Here is a 26,974-nt window from a genome sequence, read left to right as displayed (position 1 = left end):
TTTTTACCAAAATACAAAATTGTATTTATTTTACATGTATTCTATTTATTCAATTTAAATTGGTTGTTATTTTGAAAAATGTTAGAAAAAAGTTTCAAGAGAGAAAAAACATGTAGAGCATGTACAAAAACTGAACTAGAACTTGTTTCGCTCTTTGACAAACAAATTGTCCCAGGTGGACTTTGTTATTCCGACATGATTACAGAATGTACAATGTATACGGTAGGTTTTCAGGATTCAATATTTTAATTGAAACAAATGTAATAAATCAAATCAATTAGCTACAACAAGACGATGCACTACCACCATTAATCTGCTATGAATGCACTGATAAAGTCAGAGCTGCATATGAATTCAAGAAACAATTTGAAGAATCCCAAAACAAACTTCTAGCTTTGCTTGAATCGAAAAAAGAAATTACGATAGAACCAGTTGAAGCTATATTTTATAATGTCAATAATGAAATTGATGATACCAATGAATCTGTGTGCTCACGACGAAAATCCACTCGTTCCAATTCGAATCGAGAATCATCTAGTGTTCAAAATGTATTCCAAGAAGAACCAATTGATGTAATTGTTTTGATTGTTGTTTTCTAAGAAACTTGTTAAATATTTGTTTTTTCTCAGGATCAAATCAACACATCAACAGAAAATACCGGATTGAATAAGTGTCCAAACTGCTCAAAGGTTTTCGTTAGGATGGGACACTTGAAAAACCACATAAACAAATGGCATAAAGAAGTGGACAGACTTGAAATAGAATCAATTGAAAAGTTTGAAACAAAAACAAAACTCTAGGTCTATAATTAAGTAACATTTCTTGTTATTCTTCCAGGGTTGTTGTTAAATGTGAAAAAGCAGAGTTTTACGTTTCAACTATCAAAGAAATCCAAGATGTTATAAAACCAGAAAGTGATGAGGAGGAAGATGGCGGCGTTGATTTTGGAAATGATAATAGCGAAGATGCCATCAACTTTCCCGATACAGAAACTATTCAGCCTGTCAAAGGTAAATAAAATTAATTTATAAACTTATATTAGTTAATTTTAAGGTAAAAGCCCATTTGGTTCAAGTGCTTCACAGGCAAATTTTCTTATACTTTAATTCAATCCTAAGTGGGCTTAAGGTCTTGTTAATATATTTTCCTAGCTTTAGTTTTATATTGTATTAATAAATTAAATGACGTTGATGTTTTTCAGATAGAAAAACATTACAGTAAAAGAATGTTAACAAAAATGTTCCATATATAGGTTAGGTATATTAGATACAGAAAATACTGTTAAAAGAAGAACAGATTGTGAAGGGCTCAGCAATATTCATAGTCAATTTCTTCAAAGAAATATTTTAGTTTGAATAGATGTTCAATTTGATTCTGTAGGCTAGATTTGATAAGAAATTTTGAATTTTGAAAAATGACAGCTAAAACGCTTCTCAGAAGAGAAACTCTCTTCTCGATTTAAAATCAGAAGCACTAATACATGAAGAGTAAAATGTCAACAAGAAAATTAGTAGAGTAACTTAAGCCAATTATTAGGGAACCCGGCGGAACAGCAATCTTCCATCGTTTAAGCGTTAAATGCAATTTTCTCACAATCTGACTTCAAACACAAAAAAAAAACTTTGAAAATAAGGGCAACACCTACAATATTTTAAAATACATTTTTAAAAAGCCAGAAGCTCATTCTTATCTCTTAAATTTAAATCCACTAATTTTAATTAAGAGTTTTTGAAAAAATGGTCCTCAAACTCAGAATTAAAAAAAAATGTTATTACTTTTTCTAATAAAATATGAATTTATTTTAAAAAATTTTTGGCCATAAATATTATCAGTTGAATTCCGAAGCAGAAAAGGTAATATATATGACATAAAATCCTATACAAATTAAAAATAACTTCAATTTCAATGGTTTTTTTTTTTTTTGATAAAAAACTGAGTTTTTGCATTGAAATAATTAATTTTCTCAAAGACTTTGGTTAATAAGAACTTTAAATTTTTGCTATTTAACTTTCAACAGTAAGGGTTATTAAATGAATAAAAAATAATTTTATATTCAATAGTCAATTAATAAGAAAATGCATCAATTAATAAGAAAATGCATCTATCGCTTGAACGATGGCAGATTGTTCCTCACTCCCATATATTTTTTTTCCTTGAATTTCCTAGACAATCTTTTGGCACCAATTAATTTATGAAATTTAAGAAAAATTTTTGAAAAAAAATTTTTTTGTTCACAAAAATCTTCAATTAAATTTAAAAAAACAAAACGGCAACACCGGTAATTTTTAATCTATAGACTTTAAAGTATTTTTTAACCGACGTTTGGAAAAAAAACATCATCAAAATCTAAGCTGTTCGGCCGGGTTTCCTAATATTGCCAACTTTTGAGCTTTAGTTACTCCACTAAATACTCAATCATTCTTTTATTGTTTTGTGAAATTAAAACTAATTAGAAAACTAAAATGGGTACCTTAATGCAATGGAATGATTTTTTTACCATTTTCTTCTTCATCGTCGTTTTCAGATTTATAATTTTTAATAATTTTTTTTTTTGTTTGAAAGAAAAAAAAAAATAAAATAAATATTTTTTGTTTGAAAGAAAGAAAAAATAAAATCAATATTTGAAATTTCACAAACACAAAAAAACGAACAGAATTGAGTGGAAGCGACTTGACCTGTTCCATTCGATTTCAGAATGATTGAATTCTTGAGTGAAACCAATCGAAAACAACATAAGATTCGAATTTTTTTGAATTTTTAAAATATTTTAAATTACAATAAATAAAAGCAAGCAAAAACTATCAAACTAGAATTTATTGAGATTGAATTCTTAAGATTAGAAGACAAAGTACTCTGTGAGTAAAGAAATTAGGTTTTTAGCATCTATCACAATTTTTTTAAAAATTTTTTTATAATGACTTTGAAGAAGACTGTAAACACAGTCGAAACCTGGACTAAAAGGCAGGAAAAATATTTTAGCAAGACCTCAAGCCCCTTAGGATTGCATTTGAATTCAACAAAGGTCACAAAGATTGGATCAATATTTGCTTATAGTTCAAGAAATTAAAATTCCTTGATATCTCCTTGAACCTGACCCTACAACTGCGTGTCAATGAAAAGTACTTCAAAGATTAGTGTTGTTGAACAATCACCCAACTGACCCAAATAATTTGAAACGAATTTCTCCACTCATAAATCTTAAGCTCTTTAGAAACATTTTCGCCGATTATAGAAATGTAGCGAATTTAATTCAAATATTTCTCAGGTGATAAAATAATTATCGCATTCGTGCGTTTCATTAACTTACAATATAAGTACAATCGAAGTTGAGGTCACAAGCAAGTTCGTCTGTATGTCTATCTGTCAGTTTGTCAGTTCTTCAGTATGTCTTTTGTATAAGGAGCTAAGCGCAAACTGATGGCTCCTACGATTTCATGATGCGTTCGAAGTTTTTCTTCATCACGATGTATGTGTATTCTTTTTTCATATAAGAGTTATTAGTAGAACCCCTTGATGTCCTAACAATTTTATATTGTACGCATCTATTTTGCCTTACTTGCCTTTGATCACATTGGTTTTGTTTTGTGTTTTTTTTTTTTCAACAGCCGAAATAGATATCAACGACACTCAAATTAACTCAATGGAAATAACAGCAATATCAACAAATGGAGAAACTGAACAAGAAAAAAACGAAAGCTCAAAAGAAAAGACACTCATTGATCTAGAGAGAAAATATCAGTGTGAAATATGCCCGAAATCATATAAAAGGAATGCGCATTTAAAACAACATTTACTTAGTCATACAAATCTAAAACCATACCAGTGTTATATATGCTGTATGAGATTCAACAGAGCAGACAATTTAAAGGCGCACATTTCAAGGCATGGTAAGAATCAATTTGAGTCTGCCTGCATTGATCAATCAAATAATATTAATGTATAAACAAGTATTTGGAAAACAAAGTTTTAAGAGGAGCGATTGAATTTAATTTGATTACTTTAATTTCAAGTGAACTCTAGGCCAAAATATTGCCCATATTGCGAGTGTCGTTCAACTTTTGATGCGATAAATGTCAATCGAATCGATAAATATCTGTTGTGTTATAGTGTATCTCTTTTGACAAAGATATTTGATATTGTGAACTATGAACTCGATTTAAGTCGATAGCAAAAGATCGAAGGATGAAACAAAAAATATAGTTCACAATAGAATTTCATGACACCAATATTCATTTCGATGCTCCATTATCGACAGAAATCGTCTATCGATAGAGATTCACAATACCAAAAGTCATTTTCGATGATCGACTATAGACAAAAATCGTCTATCGATTGACAAACGACACACGCAATAAGGGCCTATGATTCGCCCAGTTAGCATAAATCCATAAAACCTGTCGTATCCATATTTACTTTTGTTATTCAGTAGACTGAGATTGGCATAAATTTTTGAGTTTCTGAAACTAAACAAATTTCCCCCAACATATTAAAAGCCACAGTAAATTTAATAAAGCTCGGTAAACTCGATCAAATTTCTGATGGTACAATACGACAGCATCTATCTGATGAGCCCAATTTCGTCCCTCATTGCGAAGTAGGGGTCTCTAGAATTTTTATTGATTAAATTAGAGAATATAGCTCAAACTTAACCTTAAAATAAAATACAAGCAAAAATATACTTTAACAACACTTACTCTTATTAAAAGTGCAATGCAAAGTTTTCCAAACTTCCAAATACTAAATCTGCTACATTTCTAACTTGATGTTTCTTTGGCTTTGTATTTATAGGGGTAAAAGATCACTCTCCACCTGAGTTTTACTCTTACTACAATGAAATATCAGCAATACCAACAAATGAAGAAACAAACAAAGAAAAACATAAAAATACTTTGAAAGAAGACGAAATCAAAGGATCCAAAGAAAAGAAACCAAAAGATCCTGAAAGAAGATTTCAGTGTGATATGTGCGCAAAATTATTCAAAAGGAATTATCATTTGAAGCAACATTTACTTTCTCATACAGATATTAAACCATACGAGTGTACTGTATGTAACAAGAAATTCAACAGAGTAGACAATTTAAAAGTGCACATATCAAAGCATGGAAAGATGTAATTTGAGTTTGAATGCTGTGTTCAATCATTCGGCTTAGCAAATATAAGTAAAGTATAAGGAAATATTAGTTAGGAGCCCGTAAGCATAAATTGCTATTAAAATTAAAGAATAGAAAATAGTTTAATATAGTTTTTCTGACTTTGAAATACTTAACTCTACAAGCCTGCTCGTAAATCACAAACTAGGTCTATAGAAAATCGTTGGGTATAGGATAGTGGGTAGGTATATTTATTCACGACATTTGTCCCTACCTAATGTACAGATTCCCATTTTATTTATCATGCTTATTAGTTATTAATCACATAAAGTTAGAATTTTATTGCGCCATACAATTTGTACTGAAAAATAAAATAAAGCTTGAGAAATATTTGAAAGATCAGAAAAATAAAAGATGAGTTTCAAACAAAGTTCGCTGCTCAACTCTTTTATTTCGAATTTAGCTGGGCAGAACATTAATATAGTTTTTGACTTGTTAATATCTATCTACTGGAAACTAAGAGATCACAAAAATTATTTTTGGGAGCAAAAGGAAATCCTCATCAGACCTTATTATTATTGGGTGTCATATTAATATCGATACCGTTGGCATTTAATTTTACTTTCTTTATCTGATCCTATTTGAAGTCAAAAACCTTTTATTTTCAATTTTATTAATCGTTTTTAACAGCCGAAATAGATGAAACTGACACTCAAATCAACTCCATGGAAATATCAACAATATCAACACATGAAAAAACAAAAGAAAAAAAACAAAAAGTTACTTCGAAAAAAGATAAAATAAAAATCTCAAAAGAAAAGAAACCCATTAATCCCGAAAGAAGATTTCAATGTGAAATTTGTGAAAAATCATTTAAAAGGAATTCTCATTTAAAACAACATTTACTTTGTCACACAAAAGTAAAACCATACGAGTGTACAATATGTCATAAGAAATTCGGCAGAACAGACAATTTAAGGGTGCACATGTCGAGCCATGGAAAGAAGCAATTCGAATGTGACTCGTGTGAGCGATCATTCGGTCAAGCATATCTTTTAAAACGTCACAAAGAGCAGACGCACAGCGAAGAAAAACCGTATTTGTGTTCAGAGTGCGGTCAACGGTTTGTCCGTAATGGGGATTTAGCTGTCCATATGCGTAGGCATACAGGTGAAAAACCATATAAATGTCAGTATTGCAATAAAGGATTTACTCGTTCAACTGAAGTTTATGTACATGAAAGGTAAATTAATACTTCTTATCAGAGGAGAAATTTAATATAATTTGAACTGTTTTATTTTCAGATACCACACAGGAGAGAAAAAACACGTTTGTAACATTTGCGGTAAAGCTTTTCAGAGACCTTATAATCTGGTGGTGCATGTGAGGACACATACTGGCGAACGACCATACCAATGTCCGCATTGTCCAAAGAATTTCGCACAATGCAGTGATTTAAAGGCGCACATACGACGTCATACTGGCGAGCGATACAAATGCGATCAATGCTCTATGGGATTTATACATGTTTTTGTATTGAACCAACATAAGCGCAATGTGCATGGTGTCGATGTGCCATCACGAATAATTCGTATTGCTAAGCTTAACAAAGAAGTTTCAGAACCAACTGTAGTCAACAAACCCTGTCTAACAAATGTTGCGGAGTGAAATTCATAAATCAATGGGAACGATACTTTTGAACTATTTTTCTTTTGGAAAAGTTATTATTTACATTAAAGGGTTTGACAAGTTTCACAAATTTTATTTGAGATTTTGGGACAAAGAGGCTTGACTTAAATTTTTTTCAAACACGCCACTAACCCAATTTGCGATATTTTTCAAAATATCAATAAAAATTTTACGTTCGATCTTTTGACTACACAGGTACACACAAGTGTACCGTTTAGGGTTAAGCTAAACAATAAAAGACTCTAAATGCTATGCTAAGTCTTAGTTGATTTAAGGAAAGCGAGAATCAAAATCTTGGGTTTCGATTGTTGTCTAAATTAATTTCGATTGATAAAACGCGTTAGTTGCAGATTTTTAAAGAAACCCTATAAAGAAGATAATTTCAAAACGTTAATATTTTACTTTGTATGCCGTGATATCCGTTATAAAGTACATTGTCTTGGACTTTGTATTACATATATTAATAAGTTTTCATTTTTGAAAAATGTAGTTTAACTATTTATTAAGTCAAACATAGATTAGTTTATAAATATTTCTTATAAGCTCGTATATTTTTTAAAAAACATTCACATTACGATACCATAACAATGAGGTTGTTTATTAATAAATTGAATTTAAAATTAATAATATGTTTTTTTTTAATTACTATTAGTTAACAAGCACTTAAAAGTAACTTTGTAGGATGTTTGTGGGTGTGACTACACACTATTGTGTAGTATCAGTTCTCAAATTATCTGCCACAAATCTAGAAATCGCAGCTTTGTTTATTTATTCCTTAGAGGATATATAGGCTGTCATCAACAAGCGTGTTTATTTACAGCTGCGGAACCGGACTCGCACTGAAAAACGAAGGCAGCGATCCCTATCCATGCATATGGCGTTACAATGTATTAGGTATAGGAACAAGCGCTCTATATATTATATCCTCTAAGATTTATTCTGAGGCGTTTATACTGTCCCAAGACCGCAGTAAATGTTGAACAGATAAACGAACAAAGGTATTTAAAATTGAATTAACAACAAATATAAATGAAAAGACGTTTTTATTGTATTTTCAAATATATATACAAACAATTTTATTAATAAAATAATTGAGTAATTAAAATTACGTTAAATGAATTGAGTTGGCAACCATAAACTTCGTTGAATTATTTTTTTATAAAATTATCTAAGCGCTTTGAAGAAAACGTCGTAAATAATAAAAAATAATTAAACGATTCAAGGTTGGCTACAATTAAAGCCCCTCCTCCTGGTGTGATACTTTTTTGAGAACGTTAGCGCTAGGCAACCTTTGCTCAATGAAATATCAAACAAGAGTGATTTGTTTTGAATCAAGCTCTGCCTTTTATATGATTTTTGAAATAATTTTAAATCAATGAAATCTATGATTTCAAATATAAAGTATTTTAAAGTGATTAAACATGAAGTATTAATTTACAATATTGAACATTGAAATGAGCATTATATGAATTAACAGTAAATGGATGTCTTATAACTTGGTAATGACTAATGAAAAGTGTTAAGAGCCTAGCTGCTAGGACTACTAGCTTTGAGTATTTTTCCAAAAAATAAAATTTTAAAGTTATGAATGAACAATAACAGACTTGTCTGAGTTAATAAAAATGCTAGTTGGTTCAAGTGAACTTGATAATTGGAAAACCTGTTCGGGGTTATGAACTCACAAGTGGCAGCGGTGGTGCGATGCGTAGTGCGTCGGCTTCCCAACCGCTAGGTCGTGAGTTCAAGCCCAGCTCGGGCAATTTTCAAAATTGATTGAACATAAGCGACTTACCACCACTGAAAGGAGTCTGATGATCGGGTTGGTCCCCGTGAAATAGCTATAACTCCAGCCCATTAACTTGGTTGTAACACACACAAGTTGTTGTTGTTCATTCAAAACCTTCAATATAGAAAAGAAATTGTTTAACAATAAAAAATAAAAATAAACAAAATACAAATATGTATGTACCTTAAGGCACAAAGTTCTGTTGAAATCGCTTTAGTCTTTTTAAGATAAAGTAAAAAACCGTTATATGGGAAAAAGGAGTTGGAGTAAAAAAGATAAGTTTCCGCAACTATTTGCTGTAGGGAAAAATAGGGGAGAGAACATCGCATTGGATCGCACAAAATTTAATTTTAAACGATAATAAAATAGAGAAAATCGCAGAGCAACGCTTAATTTTATTTTCAACTGGAAAAACTGGAACAACAATATTCAGCTGTGGAAATTTTTTCATACAATGTGCCTGGCTACACGGTGATTTTTTAATCGCATAAGCAGTGAGCTTGTAGGCAAGAGGGATGAGGAGTGAAGGGGGAAGATGCATTTTCTGAGGGCAGTACAGTTCCATTGCTAAATTTTTCTTCTTTTTGACGTTTGTTCGTAGAAAATGTAAAAGTGGAACGTGATTGGGCACAACAGTGTGTAGCCACTGTCGATTGAAAAATCACTGTGTAGCCAGGCACATTAGCCGCACCGCTACTAATCTACTGGTCTAATCTTAAGTCGAAAAGCTTCGCCATTCGGTAAAAATTAACTCGTGAAAAGTTGGCATTATTGATCGATTTATTTATAGAATCAATATACCCAATATATACATTTTGCTTGGCTACAGCCTGTAGATTTTATTTCCATTGAAAACGCAGCATGACACTTTTGTCTCACTTAAAGGCTTGGCCACACTGGAGGGTATGCGGTAGCGGTACGGGTAGCGGTGAGAGTACTTGTATGAAAAAAATTCCAAACTGACACATCAACGTTCAGGTGTGGAATTTTTTTAGTACAAATATCGTTACCGCTATACCGCATACCCTCCGGTGTGGCCAAGCCTTAAAGGCTTGGCCACACCGGAGGGTATGCGGTAGAGGTACGGGTAGCGGTAACGATATTTGTATGAAAAAAATTCCACATCTGAACGTTGATATGTCAGTTTGGAATTTTTTTCATACAAGTACCGTTACCTCTACCCGTACCGCTACCGCATACCCTCCGGTGTGGCCAAGCCTTAAGGCTTGGCCACACCGGAGGGTACGCGGTAGAGGTACAGGTAACGGTACGGGTATTTGTATGGAAAAAATTCCAAACTGACACATCAACGTTCGGGTGTGGAATTTTTTTAATACAAATATCGTTGCCGCTACCCGTACCGCTACCGCGTACCCTCCGGTGTGGCCAAGCCTTTAAGGCTTGGCCACACCGGAGGGTACGCGGTAGAGGTACAGGTAACGGTACGGGTATTTGTATGGAAAAAATTCCAAACTGACACATCAACGTTCGGGTGTGGAATTTTTTTAATACAAATATCGTTGCCGCTACCCGTACCGCTACCGCGTACCCTCCGGTGTGGCCAAGCCTTTAAAAATCTTTGAAACACAAAAAATGCCAGATAAATAGATAGAAAAATGAACGCATGCAGTGTCATACGCTCTTCGTTTTTGTTGCACTCTTGGAACACATCCCAAATTGTTTTTTGTACAAAAACAAATGTCATCAAATAAATTTTTTTTTTCTCCCGAAAACAAAAATCAAATAAATAATTTTATTTTAATTGTTATGATTTAAAAAGACTCAAAATATAAACAAAAAACAGAATAACAATATTCTCAATTAAAAATGCTAGACTACGATATTGATAAAATGTGCAGGGTCTGCCTCCAAACAGATCTTGATTTATTCTTGTTGTTCGATGAGGAACATGCAATTGATGGAGTCTACCTGTTCAACATGATTTCAGAAATGACAATATTTACAGTATTCTAATTTGAAATTTATATTTATTAATTGATGAATGTTGGAAACAAAATATTTAATTTATTTCCAGATTCGTCGTTATGATGATTTTCCTCATCAAGTTTGTCTCGAGTGTATGCAAAGAGTTCGAAGTGCATACGAACTCAAGAAACAATTTGAAAGATCTCACCGTAAACTTTTAACATATCTAGAGTCTATTAACAAAATAACAGTCGATATTAAACCAGATAGACAAAATGACAAGTCTATCCAAACAGAGGACACAACATTATATCCATGTGAAAAATGCGATGACATGTTTATGAATTTACAAGATCTCAGGGTATTGCTTTTTATCTTAAACTTTATCAGTCTTAAGTATTAAAACATGATTCTTATAGAGACATCGTGAAACCATCCATAAAGGGACAGCAAACGACTGCCGGTTCTGTCCCAAAAAGTTCAATCGCATCGGAGATCTTAAAAACCATATTGCCATGCATCATTCAGATAAAAAGTATTTCACTCCTCATGAATGTCTTATTTGTTCTAGAAAGTTTGCTCGCAAGGAACATGTACATCGTCACATGGAAAAAATTCACAAAATAGAAAGAACAAATATATCAAAAGAGGAAGACAATAAACCAAATGAAGTGTAAGTAATGAACTTTTTTTTTTTAAATATGTACCTACCTACAGCCATTTCAAACATTAGCATTTATTGTGTTTCCATTAAATAACTCGTCAATAAAAACCTCAGTCTTTATTACATTAAGAGCGGAATTCATAGTCGTCACTCAAGTTGAGAAATATCTTAAGCATTCGGATAAGCGAATCCTTAATCATAGCGGGTGGCAATGGTGCAGTGGATTTAGTGCTTGACTGCTAGCCTGGAGGTGTGGGTTCGAGCCCTACCTCAGGCAGCATTCTTTTCTTTATCCCCCAGCTTGGAAGCCACCCGTGGGATTATATGACATAATAATCATCTTTTTCTCAATTCAATGTACCAACAAAACATTCTTTCCTATCTTTCTATTCCTTCTAACTAGTGCCGTGCAGTATGCTTTTAAAAGGCCTTAAATCTTACAGGCATATAGTTAAAAATTATTACTGAAGTCGAAATTTTTCTAAAGTGAACGTCTGAGGAAGCTTTTTTACTTGAGGAAACGATTAAGTTTAATGTCAATTGACATTAAACGCAAGTGTTATTGCTAGGGTTTGTTTTTTTAATTTTATAATTAAAATTTGTACTTATTTTATAATAAAATAAATGAATCGCGAGTATTTGCTTGAGTTGTACGAGTGGGACAACTATTCTAAGCAAATCGATGGCGATTTATTATTAAAAAAATGTTTTTTTTTGATGACAGTTAATTCAAATCAGTAAAATTTTCGAGTTTGAGAAAAAAATTTCCTCAAGACAAGATTTTTCTTTACTCAAGTGACAGCCCTATTTTTAATTCCCTTGAGCGATTGCTTGTAATATTTCTGAACTTATTGGAGTTGAGAAAAATCTTAACTCGAGTAACGACTATAAATTCCGCTCTAAGTCGTATGCAAGAAAAATCTCACTTTTCAGTACATTTTCTTGAGATCTATCTATCTATTGAAAAGTAAGATATAGCTTAAACTCATTCTTCTTGAAGATGACCCATTACGTCTGTACTCTAGTTTTGATTTGAATTTATCATTTATTAACAGAAAACATGATGTAAATGAATTAGATATGCTTTTGGAAACAGAAGAGGATTATGCTACTCTAACAAAAGCCGAAGATGCCTCCGAAATAGTATCAAATGAGGATACTCATGATTATAATGATGATAATGATAATAATGATGATGATAATGTAAATGATGATGATGATAATGACGATGATGATAAGAGCTTTGGAACAGAAGAACATTCATTTCGTAGTGATGATGATGACAAACCGCTTGCTAATCTGCTTAGTTCAATAAATTCCAAAAGTAAAGGTATGCTCAAATCTCTAAATTATTTATTATTATGGTAAGGGTCCAAAGTAAAGTTGAGTTCATTTTTGAAATTTTAAGGGTCTTATTTTTGCTTTCATTTTTACCTTTTTTTTATTCGTTAATACTCTAGAACAGAAGTATCAGGTTATGTTTGCAGGTTCAGAGAACAACTAAATTGGATATTTTGTTTTGTATATTTCTCTCTACCATTGCTTGTGATTTCTTTTAAACTAAGTAGTACTGGGAAATTAAATTGGTTTTCAGCTCCTATTCATGAAACCACCATAGAATGCCTGATGACATTATGTCACTGGGCATGTTCAGGAAATATTAGGGACTAAATATGTCAGGGTCATTTTCTGAACGGAAATCTAGGTAGACGAGTAAATCGAGTTAGGGAGATTTTTCTTGCCCAACTATTCAGGGCTCTCACTAGCGCTAATTGCGCTTTTTTGAGCAGGTGCTCAGAACAACAATATACATATCTAGCAAAAGAAACAGAAATAGTAATATTCGAGAAATAATACCAAATTATATATACGGAAAAAACTGTAGTATCAAATTTTATATTGAAATACCATACCGAAATCTTTGTGGTGTTCCCTAAAACTGTTAATAAAATTGCGAACCATAGCAAAGGTATTATATTATATTCTCCAATATTATTCTGTACAAAATCTGTTTTATTTGATGAGTTAATGCATTTGCATTTTGGATCTATTATTTAGTTATTCAAGTTATTTATTATTGTTACTAACAAGCAGAAAACGAAAACAAAATTTGGATGGGGTTGGCACCCGTAAAACAGTGCTGTAACTCTAGCCATAAACACTTGGTACTAGGACCTTCAAAATGTTGTTGTTGTTGTTCAAAGACTATGATTAAAATTTGTTTTTGTTTTGTGGACTTTTAACAAACCAATGCAATATTATTATCACTAGTATTCAATTTGTTTCTTTCTTTTCACATAAATCTCAAAAGACTTGGAAAATACTTCGATAAAATCGGAACCTGATGATAGTCTGGCCGTTCTTCATACATCTTGTGACCCAAAATTAAAAAAAGAAATCGAAATAGAAATCGAAACCGATACTAAAGATATCCCAAAACCAGAAGAAAATAAAACTCTTATTATAGATGTATCTCACGAACAAACCAAACGCTTAAAAAAACAATTCAAATGCTCCGTTTGTAATAAATCATTTGCGCGAAGTGGCTCCCTTAAACGTCATTTTCTATTGCATTCTGATGAAAAACCATTCCAATGTAAATTCTGTGATAAAAAATACGGCAGACGTGATCATCTTAAAACTCACATGATCAAGCATGATGTTACCAGAGAATTCAAATGTGCATTTTGTAAACGATCATATGACCGAGCTCCTATGCTGAAACGGCACTTAGACAAATACCACAATCCTGACGGCAGCTTAATAATAGTCAAATCGACAGAGTGGAATTGTGAAGTTTGTAAAAAGCCATTTAGCAGTAAGGCTTACCTGCAAAAACACATGAACAAGCATACGAATAAGGCTTGGAAATGCAAATTATGTCCAATAGGTTTTGAGACTAGAGCTGCTTTAAAAGAACACAACAAATCACATGGAAAAGAGAAACCGTTTCTATGTTCGGAATGTGGTTTACGTTTTGTTAGAAATGATTATTTATTAATTCATATGCGAAGGCACACTGGAGAAAAACCATACACATGTAAATATTGTGGTAAAGGCTTTCCACGAGCTACAGATTTAAATGTTCACGTTAAGTAATGATGAATCTTCAATTTATCTGAGTTTTATAAATCACATGTTTTTTTTTTATTTTAGATATCATACGGGCGAGAAAACTCATTTGTGTACTGTTTGTGGCAAAGGATTCCAACGTTCGTACAACTTAGTTGTGCACATGCGAGTACATACTGGTGAAAGACCATACAAATGTTTACATTGTCCGAAAGATTTTGCTCAATGCAATGACTTAAAGGCACACGTTCGAAGGCACACTGGTGAAAGATTTAAGTGCGATATATGTGGAGATGGATTTATACAAGGCTACCATCTAACGCAACACAAAATTGAAGCGCATGGGTTTGAAGGGGAAAGAAAAGGGCGAGTTACTAAAGTAAAACCAAGTCAGGTAATTATTATTATTATTATTTTTTTATTTTCAAAAAAAAAGTATCAAACCACCAATTTAGTTTCTGATGTTTTTAATTTGATTCAATTTTTTTAAGAACGAAATCGAGGACGCCGATGACCTCCCAAAGACTGGGATAAAGAGCGAAAAGAAAGCAAAACCAAATCAATCTACCCAAATGGTAAATTTCATTTTTCTGGAAAAAAAGTATCAAATCACCATTATTTGTTGTTTTCAATTTATTTTATTTTTTTAAGAAAAAAATTAAAAAGACTTATAGGTCTCCAATGACTGGGATTAAGGGCGAAAACAAAAGTTCAGTTACTGATGTAAAGTCAGATCAATCTATCGCACAGGTATTTTCTTAGAACTTTTTACATTATTTCCGAAAAAGTATCAAATCATTATTCTTTCTCTTTCAATTTATTCTCTTTTAAGGACCCCCCAATGACTGATGAAACAAATGAGACGCTTGTGAAATTCTTCAAAGATTTCCAGCCCATTGTTGAAAAAGAAGAGCTTTCTGGTAATACTTTGTCGAGTTTTCAGGAGTCAATTTTTGCTCCACAACATAGCCGCAAGGCAGGAGTTGACTAGAACCCTACTTTGGGAGTTGAGATGTTGATTTGTATCTTTGCAAAACTAACTTAGATGAAAAAAAAAGGAAAATAAAGAAAAAACTCGTATCATATTTATGTAATAAGATCGAACTCCTTTTTAAATTATATGTAATTGTTATCTCTGAGCTACTATTTTATGTTATTTTCGGTACTGGCTATTGTTCAATAACTTCGATATGTATTATAAAATTATTTTATTAAAATAAGAATTTGTAACAGATAAGCTTAAAATATATTTGTATTCTATGTATGTGTAAATTACAAATTAAGATGCTTCCAATCTGAAAGAGAAAGCTAAACACTCAATAACCGTTATATACAAGGTGTCCCACAGTCAACGCCACCGACAAAAACCATAGATTCCTGCGATGATTCTACATAGAATAATGCATGTGGTAATTATGTCGTTTTGTTTTCGAGCTATAACGATTATATGTTTTTGGGTGACGTTTTATATGTATCTGTCTTTACCAAACTTAAAATGATTTCATATCCACGCATCCAAATAAACGTTCAGAGTTAGCGCTGTAAAAATAGATAGGGGCAGTTAGAAATTTTTTAAATTGTAAAATGTATTGGAAAATTCAAGTAAGCATATCGCGCTTAACTTAATTTTATCTCAACAATTTTAATATCTACACGCGTCTAGAGTCTACAAAGTCTAGAGCAATTTAGAAGTATGTGGGAGAGATAAATTGAAATGCCAACAACTAATGTCGTTTTCTATTGACTTTTGAGATTTTTGTGTAAAATTCTCAGATTTTCCACTGCAAACAGAATATGAAATCTAGTTTTGTAATTGTGTGCGAAATCTGTGCGTATAAAAAAAATAAAACAACAACAAATGTTCAGACAAATGTCAAACAGAGGAGTGTGTGTGAAAGTGCGTGTGTTTGTATGCGTGAATCTTGATAAAAATCCAGAATCAGATTCTTGAATCTCAGATTCATTTTTTTGTCATTTTTTTGAATCTCAGGACGCAAATAGATCATGAAATCTGAGATTTGTCCACTATTTCCCTCTGAGATTCGTCAATAGAAAACGACATTAGTGATGACAGTTTCATTAATGCATACAATTTTTCCGATCAAATAATTTGTTGTTCTTTTATTTCTTAAATGGATTTAAAACTACTTGTGCGAGCTAAATTTAAGCTTTCATACAAAAAATTCTCTCCAAAATCTAAGATCAATAGTTTGAATAGAATTTTGTATGACAGCTAAAATTTAGCTCGAACTCCATTTAAGGCTTTAAGCCTAGTATACAGTTCTTTTTGATAAAAAAAAGTGGTGAAGAAAAAAAAAATTATCTATGGTGAACAGATGGCAGCTGTAAGTTTTTTTTCCGCAAAAACAATGGGCTGCACAATATTTTGCGAGAAAAAACATCGTGGTGAGCATACATTTTTTTTTTTCAATTTTGTTTACAGCTGTGGTGAGTTAAAAAATATTTTTTTTCGGAAAAAATCTAAAAAAAATATCTCCCATAAGAAATACATTTTTTTTTTGCTAGAAGAACTAGTTTTAAGCTTTAGCAGTTTTTTAATATCCCACTTCATCCATACAGATCATTATTTAACACGTATTACAACAACTACATGAGATCTTAATTTCATCAGGATCACGAATCGTGATCTTGCTTTTCATCAGGATCATGGATGGTGATCTTGCTTTTCATCGGGATCACGAATCGTGAAAAAATTTTTTAAATCAAGAATTAATTTATTTAAAAGTTGAAAAAAAAAAACCTTCAACACTGCGTTTGTAGTCAAGAAAAATGAACAGGACAATAAAAAGGAAGTGAAAAATGAGCGAAAACTCTCCAATTTTCCCTAGAGCTGCGAACGAAATTTTTCGTTCAAGATTTCGTTATGCTATTTTTGTATGGAAAATTTCGTGTCGTTTTAGCTGCGTACTAGGCTTTTAAAGGTAAATCCTATTATATTATCCTATTTAGCTGACATTTTCGTCTCCGTTTTTATAACCTTCGCTGAGTTGTGACACATACAAATTAGCTCGGCCAAATTGTATAGACAAATTGAAGTCAATCTGCATACTAGGCTTTAACTGGAGTGATTAATTTTCATTGCAGGATTAACTAGCCCTGATTTAACACCGCACACTAAAAAGCTGATCTTTTTTTTATATTTTTATTGATTTAGGTCCAATTTATTCACACTCCATTAAATTTAAAGTCGCCATTAAAAAAGGGAAATTTTAAAATTTGTATGCGATTTGACAGTTTATAATTTTTAATGGAGCCTTTAAAAATAATGGAGAGTGAATAAATTGGGCCTTGAAAAAATACACTAATTTTATTTTAAATGAATTTTTAGTTTTTTTTTTTTGCAGGATCACTTACAAACGAACGCGGCTACTAACCACTTTGAACAATAGTTTATGTCGTTTTCTATTGACGAATCTCAGAATGAGATTTGTGAATTTGACAGCTGAAAGGGGGGGGTGAAGAGGGGAAATAGTGGACAAATCTCAGATTTCAAGATCTATTTGCGTCCTGAGATTCAAAAAAATGACAAAAAAATGAATCTGAGATTCAAGAATCTGATTCTGGATTTTTATCAAGATTCACGCATACAAACACAAGCACTTTCACATACACTCCTCTGTTTGACATTTGTCTGAACATTTGTTGTTGTTTTATTTTTTTTATACGCACAGATTTCGCACACAATTACAAAACTAGATTTCATATTCTATTTGCAGTGGAAAATCTGAGAATTTTACACAAAAATCTCAAAAGTCAATAGAAAACGACATTAGATTTCATAAACCTGAACAACGCTAAAATGTAACGTAACAACAAAAATGGCGCATCATCCCGTTCACGTTAAGTTTACGTCAGCGTTGTTTGACAGCAAATGCTCTTGTTTCCATTTCCACTTAAAAAAAAAAGTTATATTCGTAATTATAATTCTTGTACATACAGAAATAAAACTTTCTCAGGAATATTTTATTAAAAATAATTATTAAATCTTTTATTAAAATCAATTATTGAAACATAGCCATGGAATTTGATATTGAAAAAATGTGTAGAGTTTGTTTGAAAACCAATTTAGAATCTGTATTGTTGTTTGAAGAGCCAAAGAAAATCGGTGGGGTCAGTATCAGCGATATGATTTCTGAACTAACAATTTACAAGGTATGTTTTTTTTTTTTTTCTTTTAAATTAATTAAATGTGTATGAGAAAGTTTGTAATAATTTATTCCAGGTTCATCGGCATGATGAATTTCCACATCTTATTTGTTATGAATGCATTGAAAGAGTTGAAAATGCTTATGCATTTAAAAAGGACTTTGAGCAGTCCCATCGCAAGCTTGTTACATATTTGGATTCAATCAATAAATATCAGGCAGTTGGTGACATCAAACCCATACCCACGGAGGAAAAATCTACCCAAACCATAGATTCAACATTGTATCCATGTGAAAAGTGTGATCAAAAGTTTATTAAATATGAACGATTGAGGGTAAATAATGAGGGGAAACGGGGGAAAGAGTTAATTAGTTTTGAATTATATTTATAAACTAATTACAGGAACACCGTGCAGTCGCACACAAGGGATCGGCTAATCTATGTCGAATATGCAACAAATCATTTAACCGCTTGGCAGGACTAAAAAGTCACATTAGTGCGGCACATCCAGAAATTGGTTATCACAACTCATCGAATCAATGTTATGTTTGTAATAAAATGTTTACACGTCGAGATCATGTTACACGTCACATTAGAAATGTTCATAAAATTCATACTTCTGGAATGGACTTGGGATTAGAAATGTATATTACAAAGCAGTGGATAATTTGTTTACAGTTTAAATAAACATTTTGGTCTTTTTATATTGCAGAACAAAAACAGACAACAGCGAAGAATGTACAAATCCAATAGTGGAAGAGGGAGAATGTAACGCAGATGGTGTATTGAAATCAGAGATCAAACAGCTAATCGAATGTCTTGTGTGTTATAAAAACTTTTCAAGTCCAAACCGTCTTAATCGGCACATGATGAAAATTCATCAATTGGATTCCACCAACATCCTTAAGCAGGAACAAAATAGTGAAATGTAATTAGTTGATTTATTATTTATACTTGTTTTGGTTATACAGGGTGTTCCATAGTCACCACCGCAAATGAAAACCATGGATTCCTGAGGTCATTTGAAGTGAAAAAACTTAAGAGGTAATTTTCTCGTTTTCGTGCCGTTTTCGAGTTATGATGGTTTTTATGATTTTTGCTCTCTTTTTCCTTAATTGGATTTATCTTTGCCAAACTACGTCCGATTCATAAGATTTTTTTTTTTATAACGAATCAAGAATTTATTAGATACAGTTTTAGTTTGTCCCAAAACTTTTTTTCTGCGGACAACCGTTTTTGCGAAATTTTGCATCAACCCCATTTTGTTCGTTTTTAAAGTTGTTTTTCACTTTCATGAGTATAAATGTTTGTTCACTTATTACACTGCCCAACACACCAGACCGTTGTTTATCATTTCTTACTAAATTTAGGGTGCTGATTCCAAAAAATAACATTAGTTTTTTTCTAGCAGCTCCAGTTTTTAAATTATTCATACATGAAAAGGCATAGAAATACAATTTTTTTTTTTTTTGTTAAAATTTGTTTTTATTAAAAAAAATTTGTTTTGTATTTTTTTTTACTAACTGAACCGAAATAAATAACATTAGAAACAAATTAAAAAAAAAAACTTTAAAAACTCTTTTAATAATAAAATCTAAAAAAAAAATAGTATGAAATTACCCCAAAAATGTGGAAAACTAAAATATTTCAAAAAATAGAGCTCCTAGAAAAAAGTGAATGTGATTTTTAGGTTTACTCACCCCAAATACATTGAGTTTAATATATTTTTCAGCTTACTGAACCCAAATCTATAAAATTTGATATAAATCTTTCTGGAAAATTTTATAAAGTTGAAAATTGTTGGCCAGTGTTATTAAAGCCCAGTTTATTTTCTTAAAAAAACAAATATTTTTTTTTTTATAAAAAAGATACTGAAAGTAATAAAAAAAAAATAAACAAACTGAGTGAATTAAAAAAAAAACTAATTTTTAAATGAATAAGCTGCGATCCTTTGGGAAAATTATCTACTGCTTAGTACTTTTGCTATATTGAAAAAGTACATAGTTCAAAGCAGCTTTAAGTACTAGGCAGTAGAAAAATATTCCCAAAGCAACGCAGCTATAATTAAATTCAAATGAATTTAAAACTTTTTCTGAGCGTTTTCTATTTGTTCTTTTCGTAACCATTTGAATAATTTTGTATTAAAAAATGAGTTTTTTTTGTTTTTAATTCACTCAGTTTGTTTATTATTTTTGTTTAATTACTAACTATCAATATTCTTTTTAATAAAAAAAAATATTTTTTTTTAGAAAATAAACTGGGCTTTAATTATATAAGCTAAAAAAAATTATAACGGTCGTTTAAAATCAAAAGTCCCATGGAAAATTGAACAAAAATAAAAAAACTCATTCGCATACTGGAAGGAAGCATTTATGAGGCAGCTGAACTTTTTCTAAAATTACGATAAAATAACGAAGAACAGTTCTTGATATCCCTATTTTAATTAGTTGATCCGTCTGTGAGATTCACTGGGTTATTCTCAGAAAGCGGAGGCAAGTCTCCCGAGCTTGCATCACTCCATATCCGCGGGCAATACAAAAAACATACAATTATTTATATTTATTGATGTTTGGGCTTAAATGATCAGTTTTGTGGATGCAATTAATTAAATAAAAAATTAATTCATATTTTTACCAACGTTTCGCTAGTATTTTCCAGCTTCTTCATTTAATTATTTATCATTTGAAGGCACTTGGGATAACTTTGCTGAAGATATTATTATAGGACTAGGTGAAGATGGACCAGAAATGTCCAGTTTATATGATAGCAATTCATAACTTAAAATTCTATTCACATCCTTTCATTTGTATAATTGGGCAGTGAATATCTTATTTTTATTTTTCAATTATTTTGGAGGTAATTAACAAATTCAGATTTTTCGTTTCTTTATTTTTTTCTCTAGCATTTCTTTCATTGAAACAAGCATGATTTGTTGTTATTTTTGAGTTGATTTGTTGCAATGAGCCAATAAAATTGAGTATAACAAAAAAATCAATTTTATCGGCTAATTAGGACAAATCAACTCAAAAATAACAACAAATCATGAAAGAAATGCTATAGAAAACAATAAACAAACGAAAACATATGAATTTGTGTATTTATGATTTCTATAGTGATGACTCCAAAATAATTGAAAAATAAAAAGAAGATACATATTTACTCCCCAATTATACAAATAAAAAGAGGTGAAAAGAATATTAAGTTATGAATTGCTGTCATATAAACTGGACATTTCTGATGTATCTTCACCTAGTCCTATAAGAATATCTTCGGCAAAGTTGTCCCAACTGCCTTCAAGCTTCAAATAATAAATAATTAAGTAATTTTATTTTTTTTTGTATTGCCCGCGGATATGGAATGATGCAAGCCCGGGTGCCCTTCTGAGGTTAACCCAGCGAATCTCATAGACGGATTATTTAATTAAAAAAGCGATATCAAGAACTATTTTTTCTTATTTTATCGTTATTTAAAATAAAGTTCAGCTGCGTCAAGACGCGTCATAAATGCTTGCTTCCAGTGAGCGAATGAGTATTTTTTATTTTTGCTCAATTTTCCATGGGACTTTTGATTTGAAACGACCTGTAGTTTGGCAAAGATAAGGCCAGTTAAGGGAAAAGAGAGCAGAAAACAAAAAAACCGTTAAAACTCGAAAACGGGACGAAAACGGAAAATTACCTCTTAAGTTTTTCGACTTAAATGACCCCTGGTATCTATGGTTTTTATTTGATGCGGTGATTGTGGGATACCCTGTATACATTATGTATGTTTTTATTTTATTTTCTAAAAAAAATCTAGGAACACATTTGAAAATGAAGTGGAACTACTAGCTGAGCCTGATGTTTATAGAAATTATTCTAATGAAGATGATGAAGGGCATTATGATAATGAGGATATTGGTGGTAATGATGTGGATGACGATGATGATGATGATGAGGACGAAAGTGACGAGGATGATGAAGATGATGATGATGCTGATGCTGATGACAATGATGGGGATGATAATGAAGCTAATGATAGTAAAAATGATGATGGTTTAAATTCAAGTGGAGATGCAGTCGTTACCAACACTGAATTTGTAGCGGCAAACAGTTTTATTAAATGTGAAGCAGAAACCTTACAAGTTCCACCATCAACTGAAGGTAAATATTTAAGGTTTTTTTTTGAAACTTTTTGCAAACCATACCTAGTCGAATTTATATATGTCTGAGAACAATTGAAAATACAAAATTGACCAAATTTTTGTATGAATTCTGGAATGAATGATGATATTTTTTTAAGATTATATAATGAATGTTTAAATTAAGTTAGTTGAGTTGTGTTTTAAGTAAATAATTGAATTTTAAAGAGAATATGCTAGTCGGTGTCGTGAATTAAGGTATAGGTAGAACGCAATAATATCCTATCAAGTTTGAATAAAATTGCTTAAAATATCTTAACTTACTCTTGAGAAATTTGTTGAGATGAATATAACCCTTACTAAGATTCTAATACTAAATTTAAAAATTATTTTATTTATGTATGAATCAGTTTTTATTGACACAAAATTGTAACGATTTAACTTAAACGGTTTTTAAAATGACTGATCTTTATTGTTAAGCTTATGAAACTATACAAATCTTAAAATAGTTTGCAAAATTTAAAACTGGAAATCTTTAAAAGCAAGAGTAATGTGTGTTTCTTCACACCTTGACATGGTTAGATAGGTGCCATTTATTATATTTTTATTAACATACTTACACATTACATAAACTTAACAACTTGATGCAAAGTTGTGGAGACTAACTAGAAAATGAAAATCGTGATGAAATTGGGCGAAAAAAAAATAAAAAAATCTCATTCGCTCACTGGAAAGAAGCATTTATGACGCAGCTGAACTTTTTCTAAAATAACGTTTTTTAATTAATTGATCCGTCTGTGAGAATCGCTGGGTTAACCTCAGAAAAAGGAAGCAAGTCTCCGGGTTTGCATCGTTCCATATCCGCGGGCAATACAAAAAAGTACAATTATTTTTCATTTGAAGGCAGTTAGGACATCTTTAACGAATATAATGTTTTACGTCTGGGTGAAATAACCAGTTTATATGATAGTAATTCAGTTTCCGATGATGATTACAAAACTTAAAATTCTATTCACATCTTTATATTTGTATAACTGAGCATTAAATATCTTCTTAATATTTTTCAATTATTTTGGAGTCATCACCATAAAATCATTTATAAACAAATTCAGATTTTTCGTTTGTTTATTGTTTTCACTAGCATTTCTTTCATTCAAACAAGCATTATTTGTTTTTATTTTTGAGTTGATTAGCGTATTGATTTTTTTGTTTATTTGTTCTCAATTTTCTTGGAAGGAAAAAAATATGCTCAGACAGGAATTAATATTCATGTAGAATATCACAAATTTCAAAAAAAAAAAAGCAAAACCAAGTCTCAGATAGACATCATTGACAAAATAAACAACAACAAAAAAAAAAAATGTTTTTTTAAGAACACAATATTTCCCCGGCAAATATTTGTAAAGGAAGAGCTGCTGAAAAAATTTGTATCAACAATTTTGTTATAATTGCATTAGATGAAAGGCAGAAATTTAAGAAAATGTTTTATGCATCAAGTTTTTTGGACGAACGAACAATATTCTACCTAGTAGGAACGGCTAATGGGAAAGCACTTCCAATGATACTCTTGGAGGCTTTTTCAGTGGGAACGCTTTGTATGAGGAACGCTGGCCCGAGATGTGGCGAGCAAAGTTGCACCTCAACGAAGTAATTGATGAAACCAAACTTAGATTAATGGTTATAACGTCTACCTACTTTTAAATTCCATAGGTCTTTGGGGGTAAAAGTTTCGTCAAAACAGCCAGTTTTAGGTTAGGAGCGAGGAATGGGATATTTTTTTTTTGCGTGTATTTTGATAGGAAAATGGCAGGATTTTTTATAACCAATTCCAAGCCAAGACTGGGAGTTGTTATTTAATATTTAAGTTTTTGTTTTTTTTAGTTATTCCTGTTGTTTTGGTTTAAGGTTTTGAAATACCCAAATATCAATTCTTAAAAGTTTTAATAATCGTAAACATTTTTTTTTAAACCGTCAAGTTTTCTTTCGTCCTTTGAAAGTCAAGCGAAGGAATATTTCCTTTAGTTTTTTTTTACCATGTGAAAAAAATGTTACCCAATTATTTATTTTTTTGTTGCAGAAATAAAAAAAGTTACAATAAAACAAGAAAAGCCAGACTTCAACATTACCGAAATTATTTATAAACCGCCCAAACAAGAAAAGAATACAAAAAATGAATCGACATTTGATTGTTTCCACAGAATCGAAGATGGGAAATTTGGTTGTAATTTGTGTGAAAAGACTTTCAAATCTTCATATCACGTCAAAAGGCATTTCCTATCACACACACAAGAAAAAGCATTCCCATGCACAATGTGTGAGATGCGCTTTAATAGAGCTGATCATCTAAAAAACCACATGACCAAACATAATCCAGTAAAGCCATTCCAGTGTGATAGTTGCGATGCGAGTTATGGTCGTGCAGATCACCTTAAACGTCACAAAGAAATGCACCATTCCAATGATCCAAATGCTACTCCCATCAAAGGTGAAGTCTGCGAAATTTGTAATAAGTCATACAGTTCAAAATCCTATCTACAAAAGCATATGCTAAAACACACAGAAAAATGTTGGAAATGTAAACTATGTTCAGTTGTGTTTGAAACAAATGAAGCCTTAAAGGAGCATAGCAAAACGCACAGCAAAGATAAACCGTTTTTGTGTTCGGAATGTGGATTGTGTTTCCCGAGGAAAAATTATCTTATTATTCATATGAGAAGGCACAATGGTGAACGACCGTACAAATGTCAATATTGCGATAAGGGTTTTCCACGATCAACCGACTTAAAAGCACATGAAAAGTATAAAAATTAAATATTCTTTTAATTTTGTGAATTTTATATTGAACTTTTTTTGAAATTCTTGTTTTACAGGTGTCACACCGGAGAAAAAACACATTTTTGCAATGTCTGCGGCAAAGGGTTCCCACGACCATACAAATTGTCCGTACATATGCGGATTCATACTGGCGAAAAACCCTATCAATGTATGCATTGTCCAAAGGCTTTTGCTCAGTGCAATGATTTAAAGGCACACATTCGAAGGCACACTGGAGAGCGATTTCGATGCGAGTTATGTGGAGCTGGATTTATACAAAAATACAACTTAACACAACACAAAGCTGATGCCCATGGCATTATAAAAGAATCTCGTTTAGGCAGAGTGGTTAAAGTAAATATATCAGAGCCACCTCATCAGGTATGTATTTTATAATGATTTTCTTGCATAAGTTAATAGGATTTAAGTCCGAAAAAATTTAAAAAAAACTTAAGGAAAAACTGGGCCCAAATAATACGTACATATCGTTTGAATAGCTCTTTTGCAAAGGTCTACTACGCAAGAGCAAATGTTGACTTGAGCAAAATTTTTAGTTGAGTGACGACTCTGAATTCCGCTCTTAGAGTTGTACTTAAGTTATTATGATAACTTTTTCGCTTAGATGAACCCAAGCCGAAAAAAAAATGTAAAACTCACGATCATCTCCGAAAATTTTACATATTTTCCTCAGTAACTTTTTATACAGATACATTACAGAATACGTTTTTCTACAAAACAAGACAAAAAATCCATTTTACAATAAACAGGAGCCGAGAAAATCACAAAAACGCATTTTCAAAATGGCGGCCTGTAGTATTTATTCGTGACTTTGATTGGCACAATTAATTTACATAGTTTAGGCCAGAGACAAAAACTTAAAAAAAATATTTTTGGAAGAATTGACGGGCTATTATCACCTTAAGGGCACTACTGATGTTGGTTTAGCGTGGCCTTAATCCTTCCAATAAGGGAAATCCGCGCCCATGTTTGGATTCTCCCAAGTATATTTATTATTTTTTTGTTTGTCTTGCCGGTTAGTTGTTTTCATAAAGTTGTAAAAGTTTAGGTTTAGATAAACTATCAAATTGATCACCATGGCATATACGTAATAGGAATCTATTAAATTGGGAGTATATAATTCAGTACAACTTAGATTACTTAAAACTTAAAAGTTTTCGAATTTCATAAAAATCGGTTCAGCAATGCAGGTTCATGTGAGAAATTTGAAACTTATATGTATATCTTTACCTAGAATTTTAAAATTAAAATTACTTACTGTTACATTTATTTTTAATTTTAGGTTTTGCCTGAAGTAGTTATGAACGATCCTGACGAAAAATTACAAATGGGCCAAGTAACTATGATGAATCCTGATCCTGTAGACAAATTACAAATGGGTCTTTCAACAATGATGAATAATCCTGAAGAAAAAATGCAAATGGCTCTTGCAACAAGCCTGGTCTTTCGTGGTGTGACGCTTCATTAAATTTTTACAAAAATATGTTTGTATGTGTGTTGTACGTTTTGTTTAATACTTCTTATATTATAATATGTAGCAAATTAAATAAGTAGAATGTAATCTTTCAAATACATATACAAATAAAAAGTAAAGTGAGGGCAGAATTAAAAAAAATGCGTTCACATATTC

At 31.5% G+C, this 26,974-nt stretch overlaps 1 protein-coding gene across 1 annotated transcript; it reads left to right on the top strand.

Annotated features, from left to right (window-relative positions):
- On the top strand, positions 1–26,974 carry LOC129909537 (zinc finger protein 91-like). The gene is made up of 21 exons (XM_055986612.1): positions 1–222; positions 282–572; positions 630–775; positions 838–1,010; positions 5,782–6,334; positions 6,396–6,720; positions 10,602–10,853; positions 10,912–11,165; positions 13,781–14,251; positions 14,313–14,622; positions 14,720–14,803; positions 14,880–14,978; positions 15,061–15,204; positions 18,261–18,401; positions 18,472–18,729; positions 18,798–19,039; positions 19,108–19,323; positions 22,191–22,534; positions 24,590–25,310; positions 25,383–25,707; positions 26,627–26,974. The coding sequence occupies exons 1-21, from the start codon at positions 79–81 to the stop codon at positions 26,810–26,812; spliced, it is 5,679 nt and encodes a 1,892-aa protein (XP_055842587.1). The 5' UTR covers positions 1–78; the 3' UTR covers positions 26,813–26,974.

Source organism: Episyrphus balteatus, chromosome 2, assembly GCF_945859705.1.
Source record: "Episyrphus balteatus chromosome 2, idEpiBalt1.1, whole genome shotgun sequence".
Classification (NCBI taxonomy): Eukaryota; Metazoa; Arthropoda; class Insecta; order Diptera; family Syrphidae; genus Episyrphus; species Episyrphus balteatus.
Note: the sequence above shows the minus strand (reverse complement) of the source record. Positions and strands in the feature narration are given on the sequence as shown.

What these genes read in the sequence shown, in the direction of transcription:
- LOC129909537 (XM_055986612.1), top strand. Translation starts at nt 79, where the DNA reads ATGTTAGAAAAAAGTTTCAAGAGAGAAAAAACATGTAGAGCATGTACA. An exon ending in GAAGTTTATGTACATGAAAG is followed by an intron (nt 6,335 to 6,395) that starts GTAAATTAATAC and finishes TTTTATTTTCAG; the next exon opens with ATACCACACAGGAGAGAAAA. An exon ending in ATGGACTTGGGATTAGAAAT is followed by an intron (nt 19,040 to 19,107) that starts GTATATTACAAA and finishes TTTATATTGCAG; the next exon opens with AACAAAAACAGACAACAGCG.